This window comes from Pagrus major, chromosome 12 (genome assembly GCF_040436345.1).
Source record: "Pagrus major chromosome 12, Pma_NU_1.0".
Classification (NCBI taxonomy): Eukaryota; Metazoa; Chordata; class Actinopteri; order Spariformes; family Sparidae; genus Pagrus; species Pagrus major.
Window position 1 is genome coordinate 27,533,433 of NC_133226.1, and position 18,962 is coordinate 27,552,394.

Sequence of the window (18,962 nt, forward strand, 5' to 3'; positions counted from 1 at the left end):
TGTAACAAACGATCTGGTGAGTCAGGATCTATATTCATTTTCTGGACGTCCTGGTACTCTTTTCTTTTTTTTGTTAAATATTGGATTATTTACCTCTTCGGGGCTCAAGCAGCTATTTAAACAAAACCATATGAGATCTTTAGAGAGGAATTGTTTTGCTTTTGAGGCTGCCTTTTTTCCAAACACTTTCCAATGAAGATTTCAGCCTCTGATACACAAATGTATAATTAGTCCGGGCTTCCTTTTACTCTTTGTCTTGTTTTTGAAACTGTCTGCCCTTTTCCCAAACATTTTCCATTGAGGATCTGCCGGATCATTCTGTGTAACAAACGATCTGGTGAGTCAGGATCTATATTCTTTTTCTGGACTTCCCTTTAATCTTTTTTTGTAAAATATTGGATCATTTTATCTCTTTGGGTTTCAAACAGTTGTTTCAATGAAACCATGTGAGAAGTTTAAATAGGTTATGTGTTGTTTTTGAAAGTCCCTGCCCTATTCCAAACAGCTTCCACCAAAGATTTGCCAGATCGTTCTGTGTAACAAACCATCTGGCACGTCAGGTGTTGATACACAAATCTATATTCATTTTCGGGACTTTCTTTTCTCTTTTTAGTTAAATATTGGATTATTTTACCTCATTTAAATGAAATCATGTTTGAAGTTTTAAGAGGAAATGTTTTTCATCTGCTCTTCTCCAAACAGTTTCCACAGACGTCTTGCCAGAAAATATGTTAAATCGTGAGCATAACCTTTGAACAGAGCCAGGCTAGCTGTTCCCATCAGTTTCCAGTCTTCATGCTAAGCTAAGCTAACTGCCTCCTGGCTGTAGCTTCATTTTTAGCATACAGACACAAGAGCGATTAAATCTTCTCATCCAAGTCTCAAAGAAAGCGAAAAGGCATTTTTTACAAAAAAAACAACTATTCCTTTACTAGTTGTGTGAAATCCAGTTTAGTGAAAGTTTTTTATTTAATTTCATTCTTTTAAAAATGACCAAACAACAACACGAATATTGACAGCTTTGACCTCGTGGTGCGATGTCTAACAATTGTTCCTTAATGGCACATTTTTAAGGAAACCGGAGTCGGCGACATGAGCGACCTGCAGTGTCACATGACTCTCCACAGTAACCATCATTGTTGTTTGCCTCGCTCAGCTGCCAATCAATTCACATGGCAGGTTAGAGGTCACAGCCCACATTAGGACGGGGCCGCCCACTCTCTGCAGGGAGCATTTCCTGTGGCAGTCTGCACGCTGCTGCCAATGGGAGGTCAATCACCGCGGGGCCAAAGGTCAAACAGGGAGTATGTTTCGAGGAAATTAGTTTCTCTCGCTAAGAATCCGAAAATGCAAATGATCCCTTTGGAAGTATCAGATTTTTTTACCCTTTAGCATGTTGGACTTCTGTCATGTGGTGACTCTGACCGATCAAATATGTGGGATGAAATCATTCTCCACAGCAGCAGCGAAAATGTATCACCATAACTCTGTCTAAATCAGCTCCGTGAGAACTGTACGTTCACGACTGTCTGGCATGTGGGCGTTGTTGCTGAAGCCACAACAGAAAGGATCGCTGAAGTGCACGACAAATTCTTCACATTTTCAACCTCGAAACAGAAATACACTGCTAACACATTTAGCACCTACTCACTAACTTTAAGAGAACGAGAAGAGAAACGAGTGACCTTAAAAAAGCATTTAAATGATCTGAATATTAGACCCAGAATGACACTTTCACAACATTTTGGCCTCTTTATTCTGTATCATTTGTTTTCCAGACAGTGCAGTCACTGTGTGCACGATATTCATTTAAAAAAAAGGTAGAGCACAGTTGAATTCATTCTTTGGTCATTCAGGGGGAATACGACAAGCTGTAAACACTGACACATTATCACCTGATACAGATAAGGCTAACATGTTAGCAAACAGTTTCCTGTGTAAACATCCAGCAGATACAGAGCCACATTAGCATTTATTTGGAGCCGTGTGTTTGTTTCTGGCCTCCTGATCAATGGAAGTCAAATATTTGCTCTCCTGATTTCGGCCTCCTCCAGCTCACAACTGTGACCTCAGCACTTTGGACGCTGCACCGTGATTCGGTCACATGTAGTTACCGACAGACATCTAAGAGGGAAAATGATTTTTTTGTGATCCAGCAGCTGGTAACAAAGTCCACAGATGGTGCAGCAGATTTAAGAGGAGACTCTACAGGTGAAAACATGTTTTAATGCTCTGGTCAATTTTTGGATTTTGTTCTATAACATGTCTTCTTTCAGACGAGTGGAAAGAAAACGTCCAAAATACAAACTTAGGTGTTTATTTTAGTTCAGATTTCCGTTCTGGACATTCATACAAATCAGTGCATATTTAATTACTGAGCCACATTTGCATATTTAAACACTAATGTCTGGATTTTACAGTCAATCTTTAAAATGATTATAGAACATTTTATTCCTTAAAACATGGACAAAATGTGTTTTTTATGGCTGTTTGTATTTTCTGATTTATAGAGAGATAAAAAGAGATATCCAAAATATCCTCTGTAAAAACCTTTGACTCTAATATGTCAACAACATGAAAGACGGCTTCATCCAATGTTCTGATTTCTGTTCTGGAAATGTACGTAATTAGTGCTCGCTGATTAGCATGCTAGCTTCAGTTGTCTCTGCAACACAATACAGAGATGTCTTTAGAAATAACGTCAAAGCTTCACATTCTGTTGATAATTGCCAATTTTTTTATGTTTTCAAGTAAGATCCTTACATATTGCACCTTTAATGTAAGTAATCAACTGGGGAAGTTTCATGGTGATATCTATTTGTTAAGTTTTTCACCTCTTTCACCTGTAGTCTCTCCTGCTAAGTTGTATTTAAGTTGAAATGTTGGTTTCAATCCAGGCAAATGTTTGATCATTTCAGACGGAAAGCAGACATCTACTGTCTGAAATAAAGAACATGTCTTCAGCTGCTCGTCACTATTAAAAAAAGGTAGCTCCACTGTGTTCACCAGCTAGTCTCTAACTGTGTCTGTATGCTGTAACAGGTTCCTGCTGCTGGTGGAAAAGATGAGAGCTGAGATCTGTAACCAAAACAAAGAGCTGAAAGATGCTAAAAAAGTGCATCTGTTGATAATTCTCTGTGGGTTTGTCACGTAAAAATAACTCCTTTTACAATATATATAGTCATTTTATCCATTGTCAATATAAAAATATGAATTATTTAATAAAAATCCACTCTTTTTCTTTCTCCTGTACGGTCCTGAAAAATCTTCACAAAGACACCAGAGTTTGGTTGGTGAAACATTTCTCTCAGAGCCTCTCGTCTCTGTGACTTTGTGTTCGACACATAAAAGCAGCCTGCAGCTTCTCAACCGTGGATAAATGAGGTGCAAATACCTGAATCAGCAGGAACGATCAGCAACATGTGCAACTTCACGTAATCACTTTAAAGAAACCAGAGCTCGGACACAGAGATCAATGAGGACGGCAGCATCCATCAATCAATTAATGTCTGAGAATCTCTGCGACTCAGAAGGAAAAAGATCAAGTTATTCACAAAAACATTTGTTTTTGTTTTGTTTTTTTTAAATCTGCATGTGTGAAATAATTGTGTCCTGAAATCTTTACGTTGATATAAATTTCTATAACTTCATTCGTCTCGACAAATCAGATTCCAGCTGTTGTGATTCACAGTAAATTCAGTAAACAAAGCTTCATCACTGTCATCTAAGCCCAGGGTCCCCAGGCTCCAGTGGGGCCCGGGTCACATCTGGGGTCATCGGCGGGGAAGTTTATCGGCAGAGCGCTTTTCTGGTGGTGCTGGAGCCGAGTGAGGAGATACTCCACCACCGTGGGGAACTGAGCGGACACTTCGTTCCTCTCCTCCGGATCTTTTTCTATGTTGAACAGCATCACAGGCTTCAGCGGATCCTCCTCTGAGGACCTCGACTCTGAGCTGTTGTGGCCCGGCCGCGGGAACCAAACGTCACAACCTGCAGGAAACAAGATGGAGGACATTAAAGTAAACTCAGTACATTTACTCAAGTACAAGTACTGTATTCAATTACAATTTTTAGGTAGCATTTCTTTTAAAGCTACTATGATATGCTATTGATTTCAGAGTTTACATGACGTCCCTGTGCAGAGGACAGAAGCACTGCACCCATAAATGACACCGCGTAGTTTTAAATCTTATATCTGTTGTGGTACAAACATTTATCCATCAGTGTGTTGGATCTCTGAGTCTTCAGAGATTTACTCCCCAAACTGAAAATCTACCCACATTTGGTGCTTGGCAGGTGATAATTTCGGAGCCACATCTCCAGGAAAAAGATCTTTTATGATTCAATATTGTTCGACTGAAACCTGCCGCTGTGTATTACCTCAAAACGTCTCAGCTTTCTGTTTTTCTCAGGGTAACGTCGACTAACAACACAGGACAAAATGAGAGTTTAATCATTCATTCGGTTTATAATGGAGACATGAAGGCAGAAAGAAAAGGTGCCAGCCGTGCCGGTATCAAGAGGCAGCCTTCACTTTCACAGATTTCATGCCCAGTGGCAGTGAAAGTGAGCTTTATAGGGAACGGATCGAAACACTGATGGTCTCATTATTCTACAGACCTTCGTAATGAGACCTTAAAGTAAAAAACTCTTCTCGTGCCAGTTTAAGTGAAAGGCTCTGAATACTTGCGATTAGCAGAGATAAGAAGTGAATGTGTGTCTGTGCCTGATTTTCCGCTTCCCACTCAGACTAAACATGTCATTACTGGTGAGAGGAGATACTGACCTGGGTATCCAGTCAGCAGCTTCCAGTTGGAGGATCGGATGGCGGCGTGAATGGACACATTGAAGCCAGAGCTGACCGCCTGAGCCAAAGTTAACTGACGCCTGGTGCCAGGACCTGCGGAGAGCAGAGGACGGCGCTGATCATGGAGGTCATCCATTTTATTTCTTTTTAAAACTAGAAACTGCTGATTAAGATGGTATTAAACTACCACTGGAAACAAAAGCCCTCTGTGGATGACAGACTGGCACCAAGCTCCAGTGCATACCTGGGAATCACAGCCAGTGTCAAGCGAAGGTGTGAAAATAAATATACCAATAAGAAAGACGCCTGTTTGAGCAGTAAAATCAACAGCGACACAGCAGCAAGTGAGAGGCTCAAAACAGTCCTTCCCTTTAAGAACAGACATTGTTGTACTTATGAATTTCCTCAAATTAAAGGAGCTCTGGACCAATAAGGTGGTAATGTGCTCAACTCAGCACCAAGTCTTCTATTTCTGCCAAACACAATGAATGATTAGCTACAAGTGCAGTACGGAGGCCCGAAACCGCTGAAATCCAAAAAGTATAAACAAATAGAGCAATAATCACTAATAATCATTAATAACTACATTAATATCCTATTAAACGCACCGAAAATAATATTAAAAATAAAAGAAAGCATGAATTTGATATTTCTGTTTTAATTTCTGTTGGTTGGTTGGTTTACTGGTTGGTTTACTGGTTGGTTGGTTTGTTGGTTGGTTGGTTTGTCGGTTGGTTTGCTGGTTGGTTGGTTTGTCGGTTGGTTGGTTTGTCGGTCGTCTTTACAGTTGATCAGATTTAAAAACAGTGGGTAAATGAGGAATAAGGGTCACAGCTCTCAACTGGCATCATTTTATAAGTTTCATAAGCTCAAAGTAAATAACTGATCCTTTGTTCTGAGGATGTTCAGAATCTTCTGCGGCACCACGAAGTATTTTCTGTTCTTATGGAAAATATCTCCCAGAAGTGAGCGCACACTTTCTAAGAAAGTGCAGATCCGGCCTTGAGAGTATTCTCAGGTTCATGCCATGGTTGACCCCGACAATGTGGTCCCGATTAGTCAGATTTGGGAGTAATTTTGGCGTCCTGACGCCGTCAAAAACAAGTATTTCCTCACATTCTTAGCATATGGACAGATCCCCACCCACTCAGATCCCACGTTCCCATCGGAGCTGGTTTTATAGAGTCGACCCGACCACATCGACATGACTGCAGAATTAAAACATTTCCGATCTCAGCGTTTCTGCAACCGCACGATAAAAGCTGTGACACTGAGTTCTTCACTGATCATTGCGCAAATGACATGTGGGTATCTTAATTGTTCTCACATGCACTGAGCCGGGTTGCTCAATGTGATCACAGCTTTGTGTAAACAACAGACTGGCAGAGCTCAGATCCTCGCAGAACAACAGTAACAGTCATCAGGTGTCAGTGCTGTTATGTAAGCAGGTGGGATGATGAATGATTTGGGCTCTGTGGACATCAGGGTTGGATTTATTTTGGGAGGCTCTGGCTCTTCTTCTTCTCTTGCTCCTTTCAGGAAAGGGGCCTCAAACCCCGACGCACACACACACCATCCGTTTCTTGAAAGCCGGCCTCGCTCATCTGGATCCACAGCAGGAGAATCTACAAATGGGCTCAGGAGGAAGGAGGGAGGGGAAGAGGAGAGACCCAGAGAGGGCAGAGGAGCACGGAGGGGAAATTTGGGGGTGATTTAAGGCCTGGGCCGAGTCCAGGGTCTCTCTGTCGACAAGCGAGGAGTTCAGGGACCCCTCTGTGACCCATTTAGTCGGGATCCCTCTTCTCACACAGAGCACAGAGGAGGGATTCTGAAACTTGAAAGGAGAAAGTATGTAGAAAGGGTACGAGGCCTTTTCATGAGTTAAACAGAGAAAGTGAAAGGAGCATGAAGAGAGACCGAAGGAGAGCAGGGTCTGAAAGAGAGGCTGGCTCATAGAAAGACCAAATGAAAGAGGGATCTCAGGCTGGAATGTCTCAGGAGGAGCTGGCTGTCGCTGCAGCGGCTGACGAGAAAGATTCAAACATAAAAACACAAAAGCTAGTAAAGCTGCAGTGTTGTTCTTCACTGTTATCATCCAAATGATTTAGATGGTAACGACCAGCAGTGAAGTCAGAGGACAACTTGAGCTCAACTGGCTTCAGTTGTATAAACAGTCGCGTCTCGAAAAATGCTGTAAATCAGCGTAAAGATGAATTTAAACAGAGGCGATATGGACGTGTTCCCAGCAGTTCTTAATGACTTTGTTTACTATTCATTTCATTTCATTGTCATTATTTTGTTGTAAAGTCAAATAACAAACCCACAGAGAACTATCACCCCAGCTCCACAGAGCATTTTAGCGTCTTAACGCAGTGTTTTGTGTTTTTTAAAGCCCACTACTTTAATGTTGTGGTCTCACCACCAAGTCAACCTCGTTTCTACTCGCACTCGTAACACAGTGTAACACAGAAGCAGATCTGATCCGGAGACGTTCACCGACGGGAGGAGAGCTCAGAGATTACTTTTTAACTTGTGGGATTAAAAAGTGGATTTATCTTCACTCCTGTTTATCAACCTGACTGCAGCAGTGATCCGGAGGTGACCTCCATCGTCGGGTGTTTCTGTTCTGTAATGTTGACTGCTGACTGGAGCTGGAGGGGAAATGGACTTTACTTCATGAACGTAACGTTACAGAGAGGAGAGAGAGAACCAGAACCAGAACCAGAACCAGAGTCTCTGCTGAGTGCTGACTTCACTCAGAGGTTGAGTAAAGTAATCCGACTGTTTCACTAATGATGCTGCAGTAAAGCTGGTGGTGAACACAACATTAAACAACCACCGTCGCTGATGAAAATCTATTTGATGTGACGCAAATGTTCTCAGACGAGGTGATGTTTCAAAGTCTTCTTCACGTTATGTTTCGTCTCGTTCTCCGACTTCCTTCCTCACTCTCTGACTCTCCTGGGAGTTATAGCGACAGACGGACAAATGAAACCGTTACCTTGTATACTGAATACATGCTAGAAGAGGAGAAAAGCCCTGAACTGGATGAATAATGTAACCCTGTGGTGGATCAAACAGTGTGTATCTATTCTATGACGACCCATTACAGGACATCTGTGAAACATTTCAGCACAAGAAATGAACTCCTCCTGTACCATTTCTGAATTAGTCAGAAATATTGTCCTCAGACCAGGACCAGGACCAGGACCAGGACCAGGACCAGGACCAGGACCAGGACCAGCCCCAGGAGCAGGACCAGCCCCAGGACCAGGACCAGGACCAGGACCACCTAATATGAAGTGGTTAAACAAGAGGCCACTCCACTGTGTTGGGGCCGTCACATGACCCACTTCCTGGAAACCTCCCGACAATCACAGAGTTTAAACTGTAAACACACACACACACACACACACACACACACACATGTCAGCCGTCTCCGATTTCACCCCTGTTGACTGATTCAGCAGCGACTGATTATGATTTCCACCCTGCGTTATCAGCATTCCTCAGATGTAAACAGAATAACAAATAGCATTTTATGAGGTACAATAATCACTAAAACATGAAATATGAGTAGAAATAAAGCTCATTAATCGAATGTTTTCTTAAGCGATTCAGATAACGAATGACTTACGATCATCTTCATGAAAAATTACTTTTCACAGGATCACAAAATTAAAACATCATGTGTACACATTTCATAAAGCGACGACCTCCTCGTGACCTTTTAATCCGCTCAAACAAATTTCAAACACTCATAACAAACGTAACGTCGATGTCTAATACGTTAATGTGAGTTTAGTCAAATGTTATGTAACGTGCTATTCTCAGGCCTCAGTTAATTAGATTCAAGATGTCTGGTTCAAACAATGAGCCCTTGATACTTGTCGAGGGAAAAAAAGAGAAAACAGCAGAATTACAACATTAGAAACGTAGAAACACACACACACACACACACACACACACACACACACACACACACACACACACACACACACACACACACACACACAGAGGAGGAGAGGTAACATGAGGTTTCCATCACCTCAACATGATTTATCAAATTGTCGTCACCGGCACATGAAGAGTGGTTCAAATGGTTTCAACATGTTTTCATGTGTCTGTACGGAGACGTGCAGGCTGAGTTAACTGGTGAGAATGTAACTTTTCACAAAGTTTATAAAGTTTCTCCACAACTCACTAAATTAGGTGATTTTTAAAAGGGAGTCTGGTGACGTTCCCCACAAGCATCAAAGAAGTAGCCTATACTGGTTACTGTTCAGTGTATCTGTAAAATGTGACATGTTTAGCATCAATAAAATGTTTCTTCTTTCATAAATTGAGTGTAAATGGTGAAATCAGTGTAAACAGTGTGTTCAAACAGCTGCTAAATGTTGGCAGGTCAGACTTTAGCACTTTAGACACAGAAGCAGACAGGCTGGTGCAGCCATGCTGCCACAAACTGACACTTTTTACAAGGAAACACACAACTTACTGTTTTCATTTAATGCTGAATTTACAAGAAGGAGACAATGATTCAGAATCTGTCAGAGACAGAGTTTCACTACGTTTGTTTAGTTTCTCCTCATGAAACAACTCCTAAAATCACAGTATTTGTTAAGGGAGTCTGGTGATGTTGTGGTTACTAGCTCAATGGTCAGCGTGTTCACAAACATCTGCTGCTAACATTGGCAGGTTAAGAGAGCATTGACGAGAGACTTGTGACAGCGTGACATGTAACAAAGTACAAATACTTCATTACTGTACTTCAGGTATCTGTTTCAGGTATCAGTACTTCTACTTTTACCAGAGTCTGTTTTTACACAAGTGTCTGAACTTCTCCTGGAGGAGACTTTTAACACCTCTGGTCACTTGGCAGGATTTTTCTGCTCTGCACCTTGTGTCAGATGATGTTTGTATTTCACAGGATCAGAACTCTCTCTCAGATTTACTGTACACGTACACACTGTGAGCTCCTCTTCAGGTGTCAGGTCTTAATACTTTGTGTCCTGCTGACAGTTCAGACGGACTCGTGAACTTACATGGAGCGATGTCGTTGTACAGAGGGTCAATGTTGTGCAGCAGCTCCAGTCTGGGTGAGGCGAAGCCTTTGCTGTAAGATAAAAAGGAGTGTAACTCTTCAACATATGGATACACAACACAACACACACACACACACACACACACACACACACAGCACGCTGTCTGACTCATGCACTGTAAAATCCACTGGGATCTGTAAATCTAAAGCAGCTGGCCGCTGTTCACCAGGCAGTCATATGCTGTGACCGCACTCCACCACAGAGAAAACACACTGCTCTCACTGACCACAGTGTCTGATAACACAACTAAAATAACTCTCGCTCTCTGCTGCTCTCAGCTTCAGTCCCCGTTTCATTTTTGCCGTTTTCTCAAACAGGACGGCCAATTAGAAACGAGATGAAGCTGTAAACAAACAGCAGTCGTTGCCCTGCGTTGTTGTGCTGCTCACACGGCAACGCCAGCAGCCGGCGGTCAGCTGACGTGCGTCAGCCAATCGAGTCAAGTGCAGGCTGTGAGTGGTAGTTTGTGGTCCGGGCTGAGCCTTGATTTTCTGCTGCAGCCCTCAATTTCACCTTCCTCGCTGTGTCCACATTTAGTTTACAAATATAATGTGTCAGTCACACAGGACTGCGACAGCTCCAGTGACGAGCTGTTCACAAGCTGACATGGAGAGTTCAGCTGCGGTCCGACACGCTTTCTTATTAAAGGAACAGTTCGTCCAAAAATAAACCTCCAGTCATCATCTCCTCCCTCCACGCTGATGGAAAGTCAGGTGACGTTTCGTCGTCCACAAAACATTTCTGGAGCTTCACAGTAAAACAGAGTTGCAGCATTCTTCTTTTTTCCGTGTTAAAACAAGTCTCCAGCTGCTTCAGTTGTTTAGCAAAATGCTGCAACTCTGTTTTACTGTGAAGCTCCAGAAATGTTTTGTGGACTACGAGACTTCGCCTGACTTTCATCAGCATGGAGGGAGGAGGTTTTTGGGTGAACTGGTCCTTTCAGTCAATAACAGTTTCTTTGCAAAGTTCTCCAAAACAAAAACTTCAACTACACATAACTGAATATATTAAGTATAAAGGAATTTAAACGTCTCAGGTATGTTGCCACATAAAAGGATTTGTGGCTAAACTAATTAGTGATCCACAGCCGGCTTTGATCGGTCTCAGAGGCAGAGCTGTGGGATGGAGAGAGGATAAGGGCAGAGAAAAAAGACAGGGATGGGAGGACTACAGATTTGTGTGAGAATGACTGATGGAATTTCCTTCTCTTTGAGCTCCTATTGCCACAGTAACAAAGGGCTTATTGAAGGAGCGGGGGCTCCGACGAGAGGAGACGCCGGGTCAGGGAGAGTTGGAGCGAAGGATGGGAAAGAGGCACAAAGAGACGCTCACCTGATCGAGTCCCACACGTTGAATCCATCCAGCGGCTTCGTCCCGTTGGTGCTCCCTCCCGCCAGGCTGACCAGAGTTGGCAGCCAATCAGAGATGTGGACGAGCTCGCGGCTGACGGTTCCCGGTTGCTTCAGCAGCGGGCTGGCGACGAATCCTACGCCGCGGATCCCTCCTTCCCACAGAGACCACTTCCTCCCTCGCAGAGGCCAGTTGCTGGCACCGTACAGCGTCTGACCGCCGTTATCTGTCCAACAACCAGACAAGACGAGGACAGACGGGACATTTTAAATCAGTAAACTGTGGGGCTGCACAGGTGCAATATCCACATGGTAAAGGTAAAATGTGACAAACAGCATCATAATGAAGTCCTGTAGAGCTGCAGAGACGTCCTGACCTACAGGTCTTGTAGAAAATATTGGTACAGGCTTCAACAAACTTCACATCATCAGGATTTTAAAATGAAAACTGTGATGCAGAAAAGATCATTATCACTCAATCATATCTGTTAAAATGATCACATATCATGCAGCCTTATTTCACGGCAATCCATCAAACAGTTGTTGAGACATTTAACTCAGGAGAAGAGTCTGGAAGTGACACTGCAGGCTAACGCTAAGCTAGCTGTATAGTCTTCTAAGTGTGCGGTGGAGGGAGAAGAATAAACAGGGACAATCACAGATCTGATTTAGATGTCGATGACCAAAATCGAAAGCTCATTTCGATCGACGTTCGATGTAAAATCAGAGTCATGATACCTTTTCTATTTAAGATATACACTTTAAATAAATCTCAGAGGATAAAGACAAAGAAAAAGAAAGTTCGCTGTAAAAACAGAGCTAAAGAAACAACGGCCAAGTGTCAGAGAGAAGAAAACCCTGAATTTGTCAGAAAAGAAGGATGTATTTCTGTGCTGTTAATGTTTCGCATCGAATATAAAATGAAATATCCATAAAATATGAGTCAGTTCACTCGATGATAGAAACGGTGTCTCTTAAGGAAAAAGGCTGAGAACCACTGACACAAACTGCTGCTGTATAATATCCAACCATTACACAAGTGCACACACAGGCAGTTCAGCTGACTGTCATCATCCCGGCACGTCTGTCCAGTATAAACACACTTTGACCAATCACATCGCGGCAGGGCTCCCCTTTCAGCAGCAGAGAGTCATGCAAGTCCAGGAAGTAGTCTGTCCCGATTCCCGCACTGTTCTGGAAAAGACCGTCTGCCCCGTTAATGCTTTCTCAAGCTGCTCTGGCTCTCCACGGGACGGCTCTCTCCTCAGTTTCTTACAGTAACGTTTCATCATGAAGGAATTTCAAGGTTCAGGCTCATTGATTTACGCCTGACACACGTGGGTCAGTGATAACAGCTTCAACATGAGAAAATGTTCAATTCATAGGCGGAGATATGACTAATAAAGCCACTGATTTGTCCTGATACGTGATGTTTATGGAGTCAGGTGTTACATAAAGTGAAGCAGGAAGTAGATTCCCTCAGTTTCAGATCAGCAGAGTCTTTGTCTGCTTTCACACCGAGCTCAACACACACAGAAGACGTCTAGTTAGTGTCTTTGACAACTTTAACTGAAGAGCCAGAGTGAAACTATTCACTACTGAACGCTGGACAAGTGCTGATAAATAATAATAATAATAATCACCTGGTCGAGAAATATTTATCAGCTTTATTAGAGACCGTGTTTTGCTCATCCGACCAGGAACAATCACCTCCCTGATGACGGCTGGATGACCAAACAGGCTCCTCAGTAAAGGTGATAAACAGCTCACCTGGTAGACTGCGTGGATCATGAGGTTGAGGTTGAAGGTTTGATTCCACCCTGTTGTTTTTGCTGCATGGACTAAATTTTGGGTTCTTTAGTTTACATTAGACGTCTGCAACTGAAGAAGAAAATAAGTCGAAAGAGACAACATAGAAAGTTTGAACCCTGTCAGGATGTCACGACTACGACAGTACGACAAGTATTAGGGCCATAAAATTGAGACTTTGACAAATTAAGTTGTCTTTTCTTTGTAAAATTACGATTTTTCTTTATAATATAATATTTTTTGACTTTATTCTTGAAGTCTCTGATTTTTTTCCCTCAGTGTGGCCCTCATTCTCCACCATACACTTGGACATCGATGCTGAACGTTGAAAAGATGTGCAAAATAAGACGTTGCATAAGCGTCTCTCTGGCTCTTCAGTGGGCATCTTTTCTACAGACGAACAGACAGAACTGTCGTCTGTGTTTCTGAATCCTTTTGAAGCAGATGTGTGGAAGAACAATGAAGCACCTACCGCAGCCCAAAAACCTCTCACTTTACTTTCACAGCATTGTTCCGGTCCCATAATTACCCTTTAAAAGCCCTAAAAATAACCCTCAAAGGAGTTACCTACTTCATGTGCAATTCATTAACAGTTCCACATGTGGAAACCTGAGAGCCGACGCATGTTTACATGATGCTGAAAGCTTTCGTCTGAAGTCTTTACGGATATTTTTTCAAGGTTAAACTATTTTCCAGTGATGTGTGTGAAGAGATGTTTTCCTTCAGTGTGATTCCTCTCTGTAAATCTCCACATCCTGCTGCTCTGGCCTGACACAGACCAGAACAAATACAACAGAACGATGCCCTCAAGTGGACATCCAGAGTATTACATGAGATATGTTCAGTGGAGTCTGTGGAGAACGACTGAAAATCCTCAGAAACACTAAACACAGACTAATATCTGCTCCGTGTTCCCTCTCGACCCTGTCGTGTTATAAAACGCGTTTTCTGACTCTCTGATGCTTTAATTCAATAAACCACCTGAATCACCTGAACGCCTCTCGGCTCAGGAAAACTGGCTTTGATGTGAGGACATAAAATGTAATTGCTCTTTGCTTTGCACTCTGTGATTTGGTTTCTACACTGGCACACTATGAGAGAGAAAAAATAACAGCTGTGGGAAATATATTAACATTCCCACAGGCGTCCACCTGATTATCCCGTCTACGTGTAGAGCTCGCTGTCTCACGATGAAAACGAAGAAGTAAACTCTAATCAAGTGCTTTAGCAAACCTCTGACTGCAACATGTAAAAGGTTTAAAGGTCCCATCTTGTGTTATACTTACTTTTATTTTGGGTGTCGACCAGCAAAAAGATTTCTGTTGGATTTATTTTCATTTATAGTAAATATATACTATCAAGTAAGCTATCAATATATCAAGACGATGAGGTTGAGCTTGTCTGTTTTAGGTGATTTGTAAATGTTTTGTTTGTTTTTGCTGTTGTTTTATTTTAATCTTGTAAGTGTGTCACTGTCAACATTATGTGCTTTTTGTTTGCAGTGAATATGAAGTGGGTCCATGAATATTTGGAAAATGAAAATAACAAAACATCAAAAACAAATGAAGGATATAACTTTGAAGAGTTAAAGCGTAGAAGCACATTACTTGATTGATTTCGTTACAAAGTGTTATTTAAATTATCTATATTTAACAGTTTCAATCATTAGAGGACTGATATCAATCAGTTATTAATTATGACCTTTCCTCTACTGCCACCCTGTGGTCAGAAGGATTCTCACACTACAAAACATGTCATTACATTTTTTTAAAGCAAAACCAATGTTTCCACATCCATCAGGGTGTTTATCTTGGCGACATGTCTCTTACCTGTAGAGAACACGAGGACGGTGTTGTCCCACAGTCCTCTCTGCTGCAGAGCCAGAGTGATGTTGCCCACCGCCTCGTCCATGGCCGACACCATGCCGGCGTACGCCCTGCGATGGGGGTCTTTGATGAAACTGTAGGGGGCCTCGTAACGTGCTGGAACCTGCAGCGGTGAGTGGACCGACTGCAGCGCTGTGTAGAGGAAGAGCGGCTGAAAGATAAAGAGAGACTTCCTGTTGTTAACAGGGGAGGTGGCAGCTCACAGCACAAACACAACAATCCAAATATATACTGAAGGATGGATGTCAGAGCAGCGTCTCACAGTTGGAGCGGCTCCAAACATGTCAACAGTAAACAGTAACCAATGTAGGCTACTTCTTTGTCACCTGTGGAAAAAGTCACCAGACTCCCTTTAAAAAACGTGCAATTTTGTGACTTGTTGAGTTAGGAGAAACTTTATAAATGTTGTGAAACAGCTACGACAAATTCTTCATTATTTGGGCCTTCTTGTAAATTCAGCAAATGTTCTACATGAAGTTTGTATGTTTGTGTAAAAACATTGTGTCTGTCCCAGGGAAGCATGTGCGGGTGCAAAATGGCAAAATTTCCTGATTTGTTGAATACTAACAGCCAAAATTGTGTAATATTTTTTTTAAAAACTGCATGTAGTAGATACAGTGTGTAGTAGATGAATCCTATCAGGATTTATTGTTTCACATTGTGACACTATGTGTGTGTGTGCATGTGTGTGTCACCTCGGTAGATGTGTGTTTTTCAATGATGCTGACGGCCCTCTGGCTGAGCAGCTCGGTCGAATACACTCCTTTGTATCCGGTGGCAACCTCCTCTCCGTCCCGCAGGTCCAACGCACAGCGAGTCCGATTCAGGGCCGTGATGGGAACACAGCGGAAGTGAGTGTAATAATCCTCACTGCCTGTCAGGTAACCTGGAGCACAAAGCAGACAGGAATACATCCGGATATTTATGTTTTGTGTCCAGAAGCCCCAAAGACGTTATTTACACCCTGTTTTAATATGAAACCTTGGCTGTAGCTGCTGAGCTCAAAGAGAGGAGATAATGACTGAATTAAATGTTTGGGTGAACTGTTCCTTTAATGAATTTTACCAAAGTAGGAGTCGAAGCCGCGGCGTGTGGGCAGGCAGTCCTTCTTGTACATGCCCAGGTGCCACTTGCCCACCATGTGCGTGGCGTACCCCGCCTCCTTCATCAGCTGGGGCAGCAGCTTCTCCTCCAGAGGGACGCAGTACGGCTGACAGGGCCAGATGATCTGGTGCTGCATGCCTGTGTGGATCTGACGAGCACAAAACAAAGACACATCGTTAGGAAATCAACTGTGTTGAAACTGACACAAAGAAACCTGAAGGAAGAGGAAAGAGGAAGCAGCAGCGTCTGTGGTGACGGTGATGCAAACAAACGGGCTGAAATAAACTTCCTGAAAAGAGAAGACTCTGTCCTCTTGTTCTACTTTCCACCAGAGTCCAAGTTAGTTTTATTTTTTCCCTGGAAAGTTTTTCTAAACATGGAAAAGTGAACAAACCCAAAGTCCTGCTCTGGAGTTTACTCCTCATCATGAAGCAGTGGAGGCTCAGTCAGGAGGTGATTAGCTTCACATGGACTCGGGCGATATCCAGACTTTTATATCACGATACTGACCCGCCAAAATATCTCAAAAGACGATATTATCGTTACTCGTTCGCTGGGTGATGGAGGTGAGCGGCAGATGTGTGGTGTTGCCCTCTTTAGTTAACACCTGGTTACTGCGAAGACGACATGAAGCCTCATTCAAACACCATTTTCTCCCACTTCAAGCCAGAAATATCCCGAGCTGGAGTTCTTCCTCCATGTCTGTGAGTTAAAGCGCTGCGTGCATGCTGCTACATCAGGCTACACCTGCTGCTGCATCAGGCTACACCTGCTGCTGCATCAGGCTACACCTGCTGCTGCATCAGGCTACACCTGCTGCTACATCAGGCAACACCTGCTGCTGCATCAGGCAACACCTGCTGCTACATCAGGCAACACCTGCTGCTACATCAGGCTACACCTGCTGCTACATCAGACAACACCTGCTGCTACATCAGGCAACACCTGCTGCTACATCAGGCAACACCTGCTGCTGCATCAGGCAACACCTGCTGCTGCATCAGGCAACACCTGCTGCTACATCAGGCAACACCTGCTGCTGCATCAGGCAACACCTGCTGCTACATCAGGCTAATTAACCTGTAATAACCTTCCAAATATCTTTATTTAATTATTATTATTTCACCTTTATTTTACCAGGAAGTCCCACTGAGATCAAGATCTCTTCTACAACAAAGACCAGGCCAAGACAGCAGCCGTACAATCATATCGTCATTATGTCGATTCTGAACGTTTGACTCATTTTCTTTTCATTTTACAAACATTTTGTTGTTGTTTGTTGTATTTTCACATGTTTCAGTGATCTGTTCTCATAATAACATTTTCAATAGATTAAACAGGTCACATGTCACAGCAGAGACATGTAGGGAACAGCTCCGTATTACTGCAGCAGCTATAAGATGATGTGACAGCATTTATACATTTTTATTATTTTACATCACTTTATTATGAGGTGTTAACTGTGAAACGAGGTACAAAGAGCAGACTGACTCTGACCTTTGAAAGAAGACTTTTTGTTGAAGCTGTAGTTGTTTGTGAGTATTTCTACACTGTAGTATCTGTATTGTTTAACATCTGAGTACCTCTTCCACTAATTATATCATAATTATTGATGCATTGACTTTTTCCTCAATAAAGTCTTATATTTATATATAAATAGATAATAATAATGCATCATCATTTATTTATTAATCTGAATCTGCAAAGGACCAAAAACAGTAAAAATAAATGTGGGAGGGTAAAAAGTACAGAAGAGTTTTGCTGCCACACCAGAAAAAGAGAAGTGGAGTTTAATGTTATAAAGTAAATAGTTTAATAAGCTACATAATTAAAAATAAAATAACATTATAACAAGATATTTTCACGCTACATTATCATGTTTAAAGCATCAAACATAATAAGATAAATAATGTTAATGAAGGAAAGTGTTATGATGTGTTTGTAGGATGTAATAACATGAAAATATCTTTTTATAACAATAAACTTTTCACATTATAACGTGACACCGGTCCGGTTTTGTGTCCCTGAAGTGGCAGCAACAGGCTTCCGTACTGAATTAAACTGCAGTAGAAGGATCAAGAATCAGAAAAGGGAAATACTCAGATGAAGTAGAAGTATCTGGTGACAGTAATGTGCGAGTACCTGGTACCTGCCGGTCATCAGCTGGTTCCGGGACGGGCTGCACAGCGGCTGCACGTAGTAGTTCTCCAGCCGGACCCCTCCGGCGGACAGCTTGTCCAGGTTCGGGGTGCTGATCTCGGAGCGGTGGTAGCCGACATCGTACCAGCCGAAGTCATCGGCCAGGATGAAGACGACGTGAGGCTGCTGAGCCGCCAACAGAACCGGAACACCGACGAGGAGCAGCGCGGTGATGAGCGAACTCAGCGTCCGACTGTGACCCATGATGAGCGGAGCCGAACCTGACGGTCAACAGGAAGTCCGCAGCGGCTTCAGAGGGACCAACATGGCGGACCGGCCTCCAGCTGGCTGACGGTCCTGACTTCACGTCTCTGTAGTCATGAAATAAAAGAGACTTCCCTGAATTATAAAAGTTACGACCCGCTCACAGCCGCGTCCGGCTCTCACTTCCGGGTTCTGCAAATTGAAAACACTGCCTCGGCCGCAGCAGCCAATCAGATGACAGGACGGAAACGACGAATCACGTGAATGTATGGAAGCCCAGTGGTGTAACTATTGGACAGTCATACGCGTTTTACAGTACACAAATCTGTTCAATCTTCAATTAGATCTGAAACTATTAGTCAGTTAATTGATTGGCAGAAAATTCATCAGCGAGTATTTTATTGATTATTTGTATCAGTTTAAATATTCATCTATTTTTTAATTAACACTGCATCCAGTGCAGCACATAAGTAATTATCAGGCACTTTGCATCAGTCAC

The 18,962-nt window shown here is 42.7% G+C and overlaps 1 protein-coding gene across 1 annotated transcript; it reads right to left on the reverse strand.

Moving 5' to 3' along the window:
* Positions 1-1,726: 1,726 nt before the first annotated feature.
* On the reverse strand, positions 1,727-18,649 carry arsb (arylsulfatase B). The gene is made up of 8 exons (XM_073478573.1): positions 18,203-18,649; positions 16,022-16,208; positions 15,652-15,842; positions 14,900-15,107; positions 11,245-11,488; positions 9,853-9,923; positions 4,787-4,900; positions 1,727-3,990 (listed from the first exon to the last, which is right to left on the reverse strand). Exons 1-8 carry the CDS (start codon positions 18,461-18,463, stop codon positions 3,725-3,727), a joined length of 1,542 nt encoding a protein of 513 aa, XP_073334674.1. The 5' UTR covers positions 18,464-18,649; the 3' UTR covers positions 1,727-3,724.
* Positions 18,650-18,962: the final 313 nt, after the last annotated feature.

Bases quoted from the DNA above. Each gene is read 5' to 3' on its own strand.
- arsb (XM_073478573.1), bottom strand. From the start codon at position 18,463: ATGGGTCACAGTCGGACGCTGAGTTCGCTCATCACCGCGCTGCTCCTC. The intron at 16,209-18,202 runs GTACTCGCACAT...TGTGCTCGTCAG, and splicing joins TGATGACCGGCAGGTACCAG to ATCCACACAGGCATGCAGCA. The intron at 9,924-11,244 runs GTGAGCGTCTCT...TTTATCTTACAG, and splicing joins AACGTGTGGGACTCGATCAG to CAAAGGCTTCGCCTCACCCA.